This window comes from Meira miltonrushii, assembly GCF_003144205.1.
Source record: "Meira miltonrushii strain MCA 3882 unplaced genomic scaffold FA14scaffold_2, whole genome shotgun sequence".
Classification (NCBI taxonomy): domain Eukaryota; kingdom Fungi; phylum Basidiomycota; class Exobasidiomycetes; order Exobasidiales; family Brachybasidiaceae; genus Meira; species Meira miltonrushii.
The window spans coordinates 261,162-275,597 of record NW_020289944.1 but is presented as its reverse complement, the minus strand read 5'-3'; the positions used below and the strand labels follow the sequence as shown (position 1 = coordinate 275,597).

Here is a 14,436-nt window from a genome sequence, read left to right as displayed (position 1 = left end):
TAATCCAATTTGCATTCATGCTCCGCTCCCACCTTCATGAATGACAAAGGCGGAATTGGTAATAGTCTTCTCCCTCTCCTCTTCCGATCCGACATTCACTCAAGCTCAACCCGGAATGCAAACCTTGATACCCCACAATTGATCTAATACACCAATAAAAAGGCCCAAGCTCAGAAACGGTTAGCGTATTAAATGACTTTTCGGATATAAAGGCGTTAAGAATGAAAGTGATCATTCATTCCACTTCAACATGTTGCCTCTCTCATCAATACCAACAACCACCTTCAAACCACTCTCATCATGGCGGCAACTGCAATCCCTTGTGTGATTCACAACAAACACTTCCCTACTCCAACCACATTCGATGTTGTAGATCCTGCTGATCGGAAAACAGTGTTACATGCAGTCTCTGCATTCACTGCAAATTCAGTCGATGAATTGGTAAAATCATCTCGTCAAGGTTTTGCAGTTTGGCGTGATACGCCTTTTGCTGAACGTAGAAAGATTTTCTTTCGTGTTCAACAATTATTCAACGAACGTATGGGAGAATTGATTCAATGTGAAGCAAAAGAAACAACTGCAGGAGCAGGATTTGCCGGTTACGAAGTTGGCGTTTTGACTGCTGCTTCTTTGGAAGAAAGTTTAGCATCAATGAGCACTGCTTTACGTGGTGATATGGCACCTTTGGATCCAAGCGGTAAACGAATGTGTGTTGTTCGTGAACCTATCGGACCAACACTTTCAATGGTGCCTTGGAACGCTCCTTCAACACTTTGTATGCGTGCAATCATTAACCCTTTGGCTGCCGGTTGTTCTGTCATTCTTAAAACGTCAGAATTCAGTCCAAAAACACAATCATTCATTGCACAAATGTTCCTCGATGCAGGATTACCTGAAGGTGTTCTCAATGTCATTCATGTTTCCACTCAAGATTCTCCACATGTCATCAAAGCCATCATCGAACATGAAGGCGTACGCAAAGTCAATTTTACAGGATCAACCCGTGTTGGTCGTATTATTGCACAAATCTGTGCAGCCAATCTTAAACCTGTTGTGCTGGAATTGGGCGGAAAGGCACCTGTTATTGTGACGGAAGATGCAGATATTCAATTGGCTGCGAATAATATCATCTTTGGCGGTTTGATGAATCAAGGTCAAATTTGTATGTCAAGTGCCAGTGTTTTGGTTCACAAGAATGTTAAACAAGAACTTGCAAAAGCATTGTCTGCAATTTTACAACAAAATCAAGCTCTTCTTCAAGCAGGTGCTCAACCTAATTCTCCAATGTCACCAGATGTGAAAGATCATCGTTTGCGTGGATTATTTACTACTGCATCTGCCAATCGTGCAAAAGAGGTATACGATGATGCAATCAAAGCAGGTGCTAAACCAGTCGCAGGTCAAGCAGGATTTGACGCATCTCTTGGTTTAGTTCAACCTGTATTTTTGGAGGCTACCACATCTATGCGTTTATACAGCGAAGAAATCTTTGCACCAATTTTAGGAATGTATGAATTCAGCACTGATGAAGAAGCGATCAAGATGGCAAACGAACCTGGAGCAGGTTTATCGGCAAGTATTTTCAGTAAAAATGAAACGAAAGCATGGCAAATTGCACGTGGAATTGAAAGTGGAGCGGTTCATATTAATGGAATGACTGTTCATGATGATCAAAGTGTTCCGCATGGAGGTGTTAAAACGTCAGGAATTGGTCGTTTTAATGGTGTTGAAGGTATTCGTGAATATACATATCAAAAGACTATCACAATCACTCCAGGTATTCAATACCCTTTCTTTGCCTTGTAAATACATAGGCCTTTTTTCTTATTTTATTCCGGTTGAATGAGTCCCGTTGTTTCCGATATGAATCGGAAAGTGTTTTATATAAACAAAGACGGCACCGTCAGCCTTCTATTGATGGCAAGTTCTAAAAGCAAAGCGGACCTTATTAAAACGGGGGATTGTAAGACTGACCGATTGACTGTGTATGTGCGGGGTAGGTAACGCGCTAAAAGAAATCAAGGCAAAAGCCGAGTCAAATTAATCCGCCAACAATGGAAGTTTAAGAAGCAACACTTTAATTGTGTTACTTTTTAAAGTTGCTCTTCTATTGTGCTCAATCCTTGATTTCCGATATAAATTGAATGAATGCATATATTGAAGACATATCCTGTCTATCACTAAACACAATTGTAAAAGACAACATACCCTCTGCAAAACTCTCTTTTCTCACTATCATCTCCCTCCCACCTAGAAACATGACCGAAAACAACCCTCAACGTCACGCCACAAACGCAACTGTGGATACATTCACAGAATTTGATTATGTAGTCGTAGGAGGAGGTCCAGGCGGAATGGCATGTGCTGCTGCTTTATCCGAAAATGAAAAAGTGACAGTTGGTGTATTAGAAGCAGGTCCATGGCTTCCAAACGATCCACTTATCGAATATCCTTCCATGATGGGACAATCAATCATGAATCCAAAATATGATTGGTGCTTAAAAACAACTCCACAAAAGTATGCCAACGATCGTGAATGGATTTTACCACGCGGAAAGATGTTAGGCGGTAGTAGCGCAATGAACTTTATGTGTTGGCAAAGAGGTTATAGAACAGATTTTGACGATATTGCCAAGCTTGGTAACCCAGGTTGGGATTGGGACAGTCTCACTCCCGCATACACCGAATTAACACAAACAGCAACTTCAAACTTGACTCAAGTGCAAAAAGACAACGGCGGAGCAATTGAAGAAGGCTGTCATGGAACAAATGGTCCAGTAGGCGTCTCCCACTCGGTATGGTATTGTGAAGCACAAAAAGAATGGTGGAACATGTTTTTGACAAATGGCTCTAAGCATGTCCAAGACGGCTCAGGATCAGGTGAAATGTATGGCTTGTGGAATACACTCTTTTCCGTTGACTCACAAACACGTAAAAGAACACATGCAGGTACAGCCTTTTACGAACAAGGCAACTATTCTACTCGACCGAACTTCAAGGTTTTGTGTGATGCGACTGCTGTCAAGGTGGAATTGAGTCGTGATCGCGCAACAGGAGTTTCATACTTGCATGACGGTAAAGAGTACATCGTCAAGGCAAAACGTGAAGTTATCCTTGCCGGGGGTACTTTCTTAACTCCCAAATTGTTGGAGTTATCCGGTATCGGAGATGAGTCAATCTTGCAAAAGCACAAAATTCCCGTCAAAATCAAGAATGACAATGTAGGCAAAAATCTCCAAGAGCATTTCTATCTCGGTTCCGTATTTGAGGTGAACAAAGATGTAATCACATACGATAAATTGAAAAATTCGGAATTTGCACAAAAAGCCATGGCTTACTACGGCGATTCACCCGATACAGATCTCACGGGCGGAATTATTGCTGCGCCTTGCTGTTCAGCGTTTGGTTATTTGTCCCTCAAAGATCTCTTGTCGCCTGCTGAATTTGCCGAATTAAAGGCGATTGCAGACTTTGGAGACAATCAAGAAGGATGGTCAGATGGCATGAAACGTGTACAAGAATTGCAATTGGCCAAATTGTTCTTCGATCGTGCTCCTGCGATGGAATACACTTTATTGCCCGCATTTGCAACAACGGACGGCGCTCCAAAGGATGAAACGGGTTATGTGACAAATTTGAGTCTATTACAATATCCACTCTCTCGTGGCACGGTGCATATCAAATCGAATGATCCAAACGAGCCACCTGCCATCGATCCCAACTACTTTTCCAATCCTGCCGATCTCCGTTTGATGGCGTATGCGATGAGAAAAGGTGTTGAAGATATCGAAAAGGATCCAGGAATGGCAAAGCATATCGTCGAACGTCATGCGCCCAAAAAGGATGAATCAAAAACGATTGAAGAATATGAAGAATTCATTCGTAATCATGCAAGTACCACATATCATCCCGTTGGAACCTGTTCAATGATGCCTCGTGAAATGGGTGGTGTTGTTGATGCGCAATTACGTGTCTATGGAACACAAAACTTGCGTATTGCTGATGCGAGTATTCTTCCAGTCATGCCTTCTGGTCATATCCAAAGTGCATGTTATGTTATTGGACACAAGGCAGCCAATATGATGCTCAAACAAATCGTTTGATGCAAGCCCCGTTTTCTCTATTGTTAATCTTACCTTGTTATACTACTACATCGGTCTATTGTCAATGTGTATCCTTTCGTCCTATCAGTTTGAAGGTGATGACCGAAGTATCAGACTCTTTCTTCTACGACTTGACCCTATCTGACCCTTCGCACGAGAGGTCCGTCTTATTTTAATCTTCCAGCACTTGTCTCCGGCGGTAAGCAACCGTTGTGTAGAAGTTCCCGTAATCAAAGAAAGGCTAAAAGTTGTTTAAACCATCAACAGTTTATGTGCCCATGGAGAGAAGTTGCCGATACTAGCGCTGAAATTATAAGCTAAAGAACCTAATTTACGCTTCTTCCCCTCATCGTTAAAAAGTACTTAAAGATGGGTAAGGGTTCCATCTTGTGAGTAACACACAACTTCCACCCTTTTCATCAAATACAAAATGACGATCACAGATGAACGACCATTCATCAGCATCAATGAGATGCTTGATTATCGTTTCAAGGAGAATGCAAATGACGATCTAGTGACTTTTGCCATTCCTGCTCTGGAAGGTGAGAAAGGTGCAATGGAATATGAAACGACAACATTTTCACAATTCAACACATACGTCAATTGGGCTACATACACATTATCAAAACAATTTCCACCTCGTAAGATCGGAAAGCCATTGCGAGTTGTAGGATTAATTGCTAGGACAGACTTGGATTCGTACGTCAACTTATTCGCACTTTTTCGTTTAGGTCATGGCGCTTTGATTCTTTCACCCAATAATTCGGTAGAAGGAATAATTCATTTGATCAAAAAGATGTCTTGTCGGGACATCATATATCAACAAGATAGCAAAGAGACAGTAAAACAATTGCAAGAAGAAATGAACTTGACCACAACTTTATGGATAATGATTAATGATATGAAAGGTCAAACAGCGCCAGAAATTGTTCGATCGGAATTGACATACGAAGAAGAAAGTGATGATTTTTGCACAATTTTACATTCTAGCGGATCCAGCAATCTACCCAAACCATTACCCATGACTCACAAAGCATGGTGTAGGAATATGTACGGAGTGGAAATGGGTGGCGCTTCAGTTTTTCCTTTTAGTCATTTCTCTGGCGTTCAAAGCTTTTTCCTTTCTTTCCAAACCAGGCGTACATCAATGATGATGTCATCCAGAGTGCCTTATACATCGCCAAATCTAGTGCATCTTATCGAAACTTCCCTTAAAGCTGGCTCACCCGAACTTCTTTGCGTTCCATTGACGTTAAAATTACTCTCTGAAGCTCCAAATGGTTCAAATTTACTCGCACAATATCAATATGTCGGATTTGCCGGATCCGTTTGTCCTAAACCTTTGGGAGACAAATTAGTAAAAGCAGGTGTGAATCTTATCACCTTTTATGGAGCAAAAGAGACTGGCTTTTGTATGAGCTCGTTGCGTGATTTTGAAAGGGATAAAGGCTGGGATATAATGCGACCTAGAGGAAATTTTGCCGACTTTGCACGATGGGAAAAGCAAGATGACGATGAAGATGTATTCGAATTGGTTGTGGAAAAGGGTTGGCCTCCACTCTCAGCTGCAAATCGACCGGATGGAGCATTTGCAACCAGTGATTTGTATACCAAACATCCAACTATTCCAAACGGTTTTCATTATATTTCAAGAAAGGATGATTCACTCGTTCACGTTCATGGTAAAAAGACGAATCCCATACTGATTGAAATGGATCTTCGTTCTTCTCCTTTGATAAAAGATGCAATGGTGTTTGGCGCGAACAAAATGCAAACAGGATGTTTGATCATACCAAAAAATGATGATCTGACAATCGAAGGTTTATGGGATGCAATCAGTCTTGCCAATAAACGTGCTCCTACTTGGTCTCGGTTAGAGAAAGAGATGGTTGTTGTTTTGCCGTCCAGTGAAACATTCGTAATGACGGATAAAAAGTCTTTGATTCGTGTAAAGACGACCAAAAAATTTGAGAGCTTGATCGAAGAAAAATACAGCAATATTGAACACAGTTCTCAGAAGCATGCAGTAGATCAAGTCAAGCTTAGCACTTCTTCCCAAGCACTTTCCGTTGTACAGACAATCGTTTCCGAGGTCATGAAAGATCAGATTACTCATCTTGGCTCGATCAAAGAGGACGACGTTTTATTCGATAAAGGCTTAGATTCTTTAGCCGTGATGAAGATTGGTAGCTTGATTCGTAGTCGTATCCAATTTCCTACCGGAGTAGAGGCAGATGAAACGGCAGCATTTCATCATCCAACTATTCGTACCTTGGCAGAATATCTGTACGGCTTATCTTCCGGTGGAAGTATGGGAAATGGACATGATGAAAGTCTACAATCATTAGACACAATGCGTCAATTGCTCAATAAATATACCCAACAGATCGAGACACGATCAAGCTCTACTGAAAACCAAGGCAGGAAAGGAACCGACACAATCCTTTTGACTGGCGCAACGGGTTCTCTTGGAGCACATTTGCTTTCCATAGCCGCACAAAGGCAGAATGTTGAAACAGTCATCTGTTTATGTCGAGCAAAAACAAATGAAGAAGCTCAAGCGCGGGTCAATGAATCCTTGACTGAAAGAAGATTGCCTTCCGTGCAAAGTCTTGCTAGCAGGTGCAACATTATTTGTTTAAGTTCCGACCTGGCGAAGAATCACCTGGGTCTCACTTTGGAGATGTACAAGACAGTATTGCAAAGTGTCACCTCGATCATACATGCAGCCTGGCCAGTGAATTTTAGCATGGGAGTGACTGCTTTCGAGTCTTCCTTGCAAGGTTGCGTGAGCTTGATCAACGTGTCTTCAAGGTCATCACTTGCACAGCCGCCACGACTACTCTTTTGTTCGTCTATCGCTGCTGCTGCTCTTCATCATTCAAGCAAAACGCAAGATGCTGTTATGGAAGAGCTATCAATTGAACCAGAAGATGCAGTTCCAAACGGTTATGGGCGTTCGAAATGGATTGCAGAAGCTTTACATGATGCTGCAACAGCAAAGATTCCAAATTTGAATTCAAAGATTGTTCGAATCGGACAGCTTTCTGGTGACATAGTCCATGGCATTTGGAACGAAAAAGAAGCTTATCCTCTCTTGATCAAAACAGCTCAAACGATTGGATGCCTACCAAATTTGTCAAATCACCAACTTTATTGGCTACCCGTAGATGTTGCAGCAGAAATGATTGTTGAAGTTGCAATGCAAGGTGAAAAAGGAACTCGTGTTGTTCATGTTGCAAGTAAGGATATCACAGACTGGAGTAAAATTCTTCTTGCCGTTCGTAATGCTTATCCCCAAGTACGAGAAGTACCCCTTGAGAAATGGCTAGAAGAGTTACGTACCGCTAAAGATCAAGATCCCACATCAAATCCAGCGATTAAGCTGTTGGATTATTATTCTTCTTCTTGGTCAAGTGGAAGTGAAGGGGGAATTCCCAAGTTTGATACATCCTACACAAATAAACTTCTTGCTTCTAAACCACAAATCTTGAAGCATACGGGAGCACTTTCACAAGATAATTTGATAAAGATGGTTTCCGCATGGCAACAAAATGGATTCTTGGTTCACGCTTTGTGAACTACAATTCAATCTCTACGATAATAAGCAGCATGGTTAACAGCCATGAATTTTCCAAGAAGATCTTTTGCTGCTTTAAGTAAAGTCTTATGGTGCAAATGATGAAAACCAAGATCTCTTGCTTTTTGTTCAAGTACAGCTGCTTCTTGATGCATATTTCGTGAAATCAAACTTTGATCGCTATACGTACTACTCATATCTCGAGTTGAACGAAGCATGGCATGGTGAAGCATTCGGTCGTATAATGCTTTTCGTTCAGCTTCAGCACGACGTTTGGGAGGATTCTCTGTCCACACCAATGAAAAGTCATACTGCAAATCAGATGCACGGGAACTATTTGCCAAATAGAAGGTGAGATAAAGGCCAAACACAATGAATGCTGTTTTAATACGACACATCTTGAGCTGCAAGCACGGGTATTCCAGACATGATCCATTTCGATAAAATCGATACAGAAGACACAGCCACGAGATTCTGCCCATCCTTTTCACCCAGACGCAAATCCTTGTGAATCCCAAGCTCACAACGATTTCATGTAATGTACATAATCGGATTTGTTTGCCACTTTTGTGTAGAGTAGTTGAGCTCGATGGTTGAAGTGTTGTGTAAGCCAATAAACATGATGGGCTGGAATAGTTTTTGCATGATCTGCAACATGTTCGATCAAAGCACGACCTGCACCTTTATTGCGTATCGTTGGATCAACAAATAAGTCATTCAAATAAACAACTTCTTCAATACTTGATGTATTTGCATGTGGATACCAAGTCACGAATCCAACAATTTGTTGTTGAGATGAATTATCCACAGCGACAGCACCGTACATGCGAACATTTTCATCACACAATCGTTCAAATGTCTTTTTTGTCACTTCGATTGGAATTGTGCGTTTATAGAATACGTTGTATTGTTCCCATAAATTTGTCCATGCTTCTTCATCTTCCTTTTTGACTCTTCGAATGGTTACAGACATGTTTGAGGGGTGTGATTGTTGAAATGACTGATAAGCAATGATGAATGCGGGGAAGAGAGCAGTCATTGTCAGGCACACGCATGAGCTTAATCAATTTAAAGTTTACAATGGAAGCGCGTCAGCCGACCGGTAATTGGTTACATAATCAAACTCCAGAAGGTGGAGGAATTGTGTAATCATCAGGAAGAAGATCAACAATCACTTCCACAAGATGACTTCCTACCACATAGATCAATCGTCAACATGTCTACCAGAAGATCAACTCGCTTAGCTAACGGACAAAAAAAGACAGAGGAGGATTCCACCACACAAAAAGCCCCTACTCGCTCAAAGGCCCAAAAGACATCTAACAAGAAAGAAGCTGGTCCATCATCACGTAAAGAAGAGGATGCATTCAAGTATTTGCTATCCGATAATGCATATAATCTAGCATATCCCAAAATTGAAGCAGGATATGGCGAAAAGGATTGGTCATCAGAAGAAAGACGTAAACCGCTACCGAAAGAAGAATCGGGTCAAATGAAAAAGAATGCTTCCAACGAAAGGGGATATTCAAGCAAAGACTTGACACCTTTTGAAGTATTGCTGTGTGCAGTTTTGATGTCAAAGCCGCTTTCACATCGTTTAGGTTTGCGTACAATCTCTACCCTCTTCAGCCCACCGTTTGGTCTCAATACGCCAAAGGCCCTGGAAGAAGCAGGCAAGGAAGGAAGACGGGAGGCAATGTACGAAGCAAGGACGCAACATAAGGATAAAACTGCATCTCAATTGGGAGATTTGGTGGAAGGTTTGAGAGGGATCTGCAAAAGTGAAGAAGATGTAATCTCTCTCAAAGCTGTTTGCGATGTATGTAAAAAAGCAAACACTCAAGAAGAAGCAATAGAAGAAGTCAAATCATTCTTGACTGCAAACGTAAAGGGACTCGGACCAACCGGGGTTGAAATCTTTCTACGTAGAATTCAATCCCATGATGAATGGCAAGCAGTCTATCCTTTCATCGATGAACGCGCAGCAAACACAGCACATCAGCTTGGATTAACATCAACGGCCGATGCGAAATCAGCGGCTAAAGAATTACAAAAAAGCCTAGGCAAAGATGCATCACCAACAACTTTTGTCCGTTTGATTGACGTTCTTGTCGGCTTAGGCTTAGAGAAAAAAGTTGAAGAGGTAAAAAGCATTTTGTCATAAAGATGGCGCCGAGATACGGCTTCACGCGCAGAAGATGGCGGCGGTGTTTGGCTGATGACGCATTTCGGGCTGACTTGTTTGTCTTTTGTTTTTCCTGTGTCAAGATATGATCTGCCTTTCTAAACACTTCAAATCTGGCGCAGCTTTGCACTCGTTCACAGCCATGTGGGGCGATCACAAAAAAACAAAAAGTCAGAAGCGGTTATTTTTCAACATCGGCGTATTGCATAGAGGCTGATAAGCATATGAGATAGGACAAAAAGGCATAAATATGGCCATTTTTTTCTTGGAAAGTATACACCATGCTTCCTGTGTACGATCTTGCTCATTCACAATGAATCAATCAAACGAAAAAAAGTCCAATTCGTATGAGTGTCATACTGTTCTCGTCAATCTTGATGAAGAAGAACAACAAAAACGACAAGATGGCGTTGGAGAGACGACCGTTTTGCCCATTTTGATAAGAGATTTGGAATGGTATCAAGCAGCAGTCATAGTGGCAAAGTTACAATTCGGTTTAGCAGTTCTAGGTATCCCTTCTACCTTTCATGCTTTAGGAATCATACCTGGAACAGTAATCTTGATCAGTTTTACACTCATCACAACGTATGCAGGCGTACTCGTGACACAAATTCGTGAAATTCATCCGGAAATTCTAAACGTACAAGATGTGGGTGAATTGTTATTTGGAAGATGGGGGGCAAGGGCGCTTGGAATGATTTACTTCTTGTTTGCCGTTTTGGTCGTCAGTGCTGGCCTTTTAACAACTTCGATCGCTTTAAATGCTTTGACAAATCATGCAACATGTACAATGGTCTTTGTCGGTTTAGCAGCACTTTTGGCCTGTTTGATTGGAGCGCCTCTTCGTGATCTTCATCGAGTTTCTTGGCTTGGTTGGTTGGGTATGACTTGTATCCTGTCCAGCGTTTGGGTTTTAGTCATCACTTTGGCAATCCGTGGTCATCCGTATGTAGAGCATGATCGATACGATTTCCTTGCCCCGATCGAACGTCCACTTTGGGCAACTGGTGATTTTTCCGCTTGCATGGTTAGCATCAATATGCAAATCATTTCTGTAATGGGAAACGTTTCATTTTATTCTGTAAGTGCAGAAATGCGTCAACCTGCAAAATTCACAAAAGCAGTCATTGTTGGTCAAGCATTCAATTTGATCATGTATTTGTGCATCGGTTTAGTGGTCGTTTATATTGCAGGTCAATATATCACTTCTCCCGCTTTAGGTCTTTCAGGTCCGGTTATGGAAAAGATTTGTTTTGGGATCGCATTACCTGGTTTACTCGTTTCTACAATCTTGTGGGCAAATGTTGCAGCGAAATATGCATACAATCGATTGGCTCATGTCAGTTTCAAAATTCGTGAAGCAACTTATGCCATTCAATGGTGTATTTGGACAGCAACTTTTGGCGGAGTTGTAATTCTAGGTTTCTTGTTTGCAGGATCGATTCCAATGTTTGATCAATTGATGGGCTTAACCGGAGCTTCCGCTGGACCACTTTTCGTTCTGATTCTCACCGGTCTTACGCAAATTTATATCTTACGATGCCAAAAAGGAGTCAATATGAGTCGAAAGGATCAAGTGAACTTTTGGGCAACATATGCCGTGAGCGTGTTGTTCATTATCCTTGGTGTCTTCTTGACCGTTGCTGGAATATATGGAAGCGTAGACTCAATCAATCATGCCTATACTTCTGATCATATCGGAGGACCATTTTCATGTGTGGATAATGCAGTTTTATCATCACCTGCAGCAAATTTATCAAGAGATGCAGCACGCTAATTGTATTTTATACATGTCATTGTATAATTCCTCATGTATGTATCTTGGATTGTTTAATGAGTATGTACATTGGATAATTGCCTTTAACGACAGGTGGTTCCACCGTCAACAGCCATGATTGTTCCTGTGCTCCAAGGAGCGTCCCTGGCGAAATATCTGTGTTAGTATTCCTGTCAGCATTCCTATTCATGATTGTCTCCCTTTCTATTCTACTCACAAGACTGCCTTTGCGATATCTCTTGGAGATCCACGGTGAGGCCAATAAGTTGGACGTATAGCATTCAACTCTGGTGAGACATTGGCTGTCATCGCGGTACTACAATAGCCCGGGCAAATGCAGTTTACATTAATACGTTCAGGTGCATACTCGTAAGCCACTTGTCTTACCATATTGATTGTTGCACCTTTTGCTGAACAATATGCTGGCTCATTTGGACCACCAATCATGCCATGAATTGAGCCAATCTGAATAATTGATCCACGTGAACCTCTGCTTGGTTTAGGAATGATTGTTGGATCGCCTCCCGTTCCAGATTCAGGTGGACTATACGCAACCCTTGCCGGTTCTGCATCAATATCTGAACGTGAAATATCATCCAATTCTTCTTCACAATCAGCAGGAAACGGTTTTGGTTCTTGTTTTTGCATTTGTTTAATGGCATACTTCATTCCAAGGAATGAACCTTTGACATTAATGTCGAACACCTTTTGAAATATTTCCATAGATTCTCCTACGATTCCTTCGGGTGAGAAAACAGTAAGACCTGCGTTGTTAAGAAGGATGTCCAATCTACCTTCATCACTTAATTTGACAGCTTGTTCGATGGAAGATTCCCAATCACTTTCGTTACGAACATCTGCCTCTTGAAAAGTGGCTTTTCCGCCTAACCTGTTGATGACTATAGAGCATGTACATATATCAGTAACTAACCGATGTGGCTGGCTTTGTAGCCATACTTACGTTCATGTGTTGGTTCTTGTCTGGCAGTTGTTGTACCTTGGTGAAGGTGTATATCGTTAGGAGTTGGACGCTGAGGGAAGAAAGTCAGCTAACATGCATTTTTATCAGCATCCTAATGCAACTCACCAAATCACTACAAAGTATAGAAGCACCTGCTCGAGCGAGATGTAGCGCCTGTAATAGGACTACAAGTCAGCATCAATCATAATAACCCGCTACACTTACTCTACTTACACTTTGTCTTCCAATACCACTTGAAGCGCCAGTCACGATCGCCGTTTGACCAGCAAGGCTGAGCGAGGGAGGGAGAGCTTTAGCAAATCTAGCAAAAGCCATCTTTCTTTTACTGGAGGATGGAAGCAATTAAGTTAGCTATCATCTGATGTGCTTTCCGTTATAGAAACCGTTGAACCCTTCTTGTTCGTATGCATGCACCCCGCCTACCCTTTTCCGAATCGCTTTTCCGATACACGCCCTGCAGTGCTATTCGCTTTTCCGTTATGCGCATAGATTGTGGCAAAGATACCACCCAAGACCAAAGATAAACGACGGCTTTGACCGAGAGAGTCACTGAAGAGCACGGTAGAGTAGTAAATTGCAGCATTGCATCCAGTGAATTGTTGGAAGAATTGAGTGGAAGCACCGATCAACATACGGCCACGGTGGTTGGTCTTTCCACCTGTAAGCAATTCAAAGAATCCACCTTGGTTAGAGTTTTGACGAACGCTTTCTTGCATAACTTTCATTTCTGCTTTGATTTCTTCTTCATTTTCTCCATCTCCGCCAACTTCTCGCAAAACGTGAGTTGCTTCTTCGATACGACCTTGAACGATTAGCCAACGTGGAGATTCAAGCATCACTCTTTCAAAAAACTGTTAACTTCTTTTTTATTAAAGAAACGTACTTGTGATACAAATCATGATGGACGATGAGGTGTGAATGAAAAGGGGAATTAGGTTGAGAGGGAGAGGTATGACAGTAATAACTGTATGTGTAGTACGTACAAAAAAATGCGTGATAAAAGAGAAATAAAAATGCAAATCAATCTGAATCTAGTCCTTTTATTTAAAGGTTTTCATGACTCGATGGAGTTGATGGACCTTCTGAGTTTGGCTCAGTGCCTTCAGCTGCACCGGCAGTATGCTGTTCAACATCCGAATCAGGGTTCTTTGAGGTAGTTGTAGTAAGACCAGTCTTTGCAAGCTCGGAACCAATTTCTCCTGCTGAAAGTTTGGGCATATCGTTGGCCACACGGAAAGCAAACTTGTTTTCCTCGTAAGCCTTGGCGAAGATAAGGTCGATTTCTTCCAACGTACGTTGCTTTGTTTCAGGGTAGAAGAAGTAGATGATTGGTACCCAAACGAAGTTCATAACGGCGAAGAAAAGGTATGCTCCCCATTGACTAGATTGAATGAAAACGGGTGTAAACATGACGACGGCAAAGTTACTAAGCCAGTTTGTGCAAGTTGAAACGGATGTTGCAGCTGTACGAGTACGCATTGGGTTAACCTCGGGAGGGTAAACCCATGGCAATTGCAAAATGGTGAATGCAAAGAATACGATGAAGAGGTACAAACCTACAGCAGCACCCTTTGCATTTTGTTCGTGATTTCCACCTGCAGCCAAACATGCGAATGTGATGATGAAAGATGTACCTTGACCTATAGCACCAATCAAGAACAAAGGACGTCTTCCTAAACGTTCGATCAAGAAGAATGCAGGAATAGTTGAGATTGCATAGATTGTGGCAAAGATACCACCCAAGACCAAAGATAAACGACGGCTTTGACCGAGAGAGTCACTGAAGAGCACGGTAGAGTAGTAAATTGC

The 14,436-nt window shown here is 41.8% G+C and overlaps 8 protein-coding genes across 8 annotated transcripts; 5 read left to right on the top strand and 3 right to left on the bottom strand.

Moving 5' to 3' along the window:
- The first annotated feature begins 1 nt into the window (after window position 1).
- On the top strand, window positions 2-1,975 carry FA14DRAFT_32092 (aldehyde dehydrogenase). Its single transcript, XM_025502191.1, has one exon. It carries the CDS (start codon window positions 301-303, stop codon window positions 1,804-1,806), a length of 1,506 nt encoding a protein of 501 aa, XP_025354917.1. The 5' UTR covers window positions 2-300; the 3' UTR covers window positions 1,807-1,975.
- A 283-nt stretch (window positions 1,976-2,258) lies between these two features.
- On the top strand, window positions 2,259-4,103 carry FA14DRAFT_178019 (alcohol oxidase; the record flags this gene model as incomplete). Its single annotated transcript, XM_025500807.1, has 1 exon — window positions 2,259-4,103. One exon carries the CDS (start codon window positions 2,259-2,261, stop codon window positions 4,101-4,103), a length of 1,845 nt encoding a protein of 614 aa, XP_025354916.1.
- Window positions 4,104-4,333: 230 nt separating this feature from the next.
- FA14DRAFT_32160 (acetyl-CoA synthetase-like protein) lies at window positions 4,334-7,943 on the top strand. The gene has a single exon (XM_025502193.1). The coding sequence runs from the start codon at window positions 4,534-4,536 to the stop codon at window positions 7,681-7,683; it is 3,150 nt and encodes a 1,049-aa protein (XP_025354915.1). The 5' UTR covers window positions 4,334-4,533; the 3' UTR covers window positions 7,684-7,943.
- Window positions 7,944-8,203: 260 nt separating this feature from the next.
- On the bottom strand, window positions 8,204-8,656 carry FA14DRAFT_154064 (acyl-CoA N-acyltransferase; the record flags this gene model as incomplete). The annotated part of the gene is made up of 1 exon (XM_025497653.1): window positions 8,204-8,656. One exon carries the CDS (start codon window positions 8,654-8,656, stop codon window positions 8,204-8,206), a length of 453 nt encoding a protein of 150 aa, XP_025354914.1.
- Window positions 8,657-8,825: 169 nt separating this feature from the next.
- FA14DRAFT_32065 (uncharacterized protein) lies at window positions 8,826-9,982 on the top strand. Its single transcript, XM_025502190.1, has one exon. It carries the CDS (start codon window positions 8,900-8,902, stop codon window positions 9,845-9,847), a length of 948 nt encoding a protein of 315 aa, XP_025354913.1. The 5' UTR covers window positions 8,826-8,899; the 3' UTR covers window positions 9,848-9,982.
- Window positions 9,983-10,310: 328 nt separating this feature from the next.
- Window positions 10,311-11,597, top strand: FA14DRAFT_115825 (uncharacterized protein; the record flags this gene model as incomplete). The annotated part of the gene is made up of 1 exon (XM_025496132.1): window positions 10,311-11,597. A coding segment is annotated over one exon (1,287 nt), but the record flags the coding sequence as incomplete, so codon positions are not given.
- Window positions 11,598-11,661: 64 nt separating this feature from the next.
- On the bottom strand, window positions 11,662-12,979 carry FA14DRAFT_160137 (NAD(P)-binding protein). Its single transcript, XM_025498541.1, has 5 exons — window positions 12,841-12,979; window positions 12,733-12,780; window positions 12,607-12,676; window positions 11,863-12,544; window positions 11,662-11,801 (listed from the first exon to the last, which is right to left on the bottom strand). Exons 1-5 carry the CDS (start codon window positions 12,940-12,942, stop codon window positions 11,729-11,731), a joined length of 975 nt encoding a protein of 324 aa, XP_025354911.1. The 5' UTR covers window positions 12,943-12,979; the 3' UTR covers window positions 11,662-11,728.
- A 692-nt stretch (window positions 12,980-13,671) lies between these two features.
- Window positions 13,672-14,406, bottom strand: FA14DRAFT_178013 (uncharacterized protein; the record flags this gene model as incomplete). The annotated part of the gene is made up of 1 exon (XM_025500806.1): window positions 13,672-14,406. A coding segment is annotated over one exon (735 nt), but the record flags the coding sequence as incomplete, so codon positions are not given.
- Window positions 14,407-14,436: the final 30 nt, after the last annotated feature.

Coding starts and splice junctions, on each gene's coding strand:
- FA14DRAFT_32160 (XM_025502193.1), top strand. CDS start 4,534: ATGACGATCACAGATGAACGACCATTCATCAGCATCAATGAGATGCTT.
- FA14DRAFT_32065 (XM_025502190.1), top strand. CDS start 8,900: ATGTCTACCAGAAGATCAACTCGCTTAGCTAACGGACAAAAAAAGACA.
- FA14DRAFT_32092 (XM_025502191.1), top strand. CDS start 301: ATGGCGGCAACTGCAATCCCTTGTGTGATTCACAACAAACACTTCCCT.
- FA14DRAFT_160137 (XM_025498541.1), bottom strand. CDS start 12,942: ATGGCTTTTGCTAGATTTGCTAAAGCTCTCCCTCCCTCGCTCAGCCTT. Junction 12,677..12,732: donor CTATACTTTGTAGTGATTTG/GTGAGTTGCATT, acceptor TTCTTCCCTCAG/CGTCCAACTCCTAACGATAT. Junction 12,545..12,606: donor ACAAGAACCAACACATGAAC/GTAAGTATGGCT, acceptor CATGCTCTATAG/TCATCAACAGGTTAGGCGGA.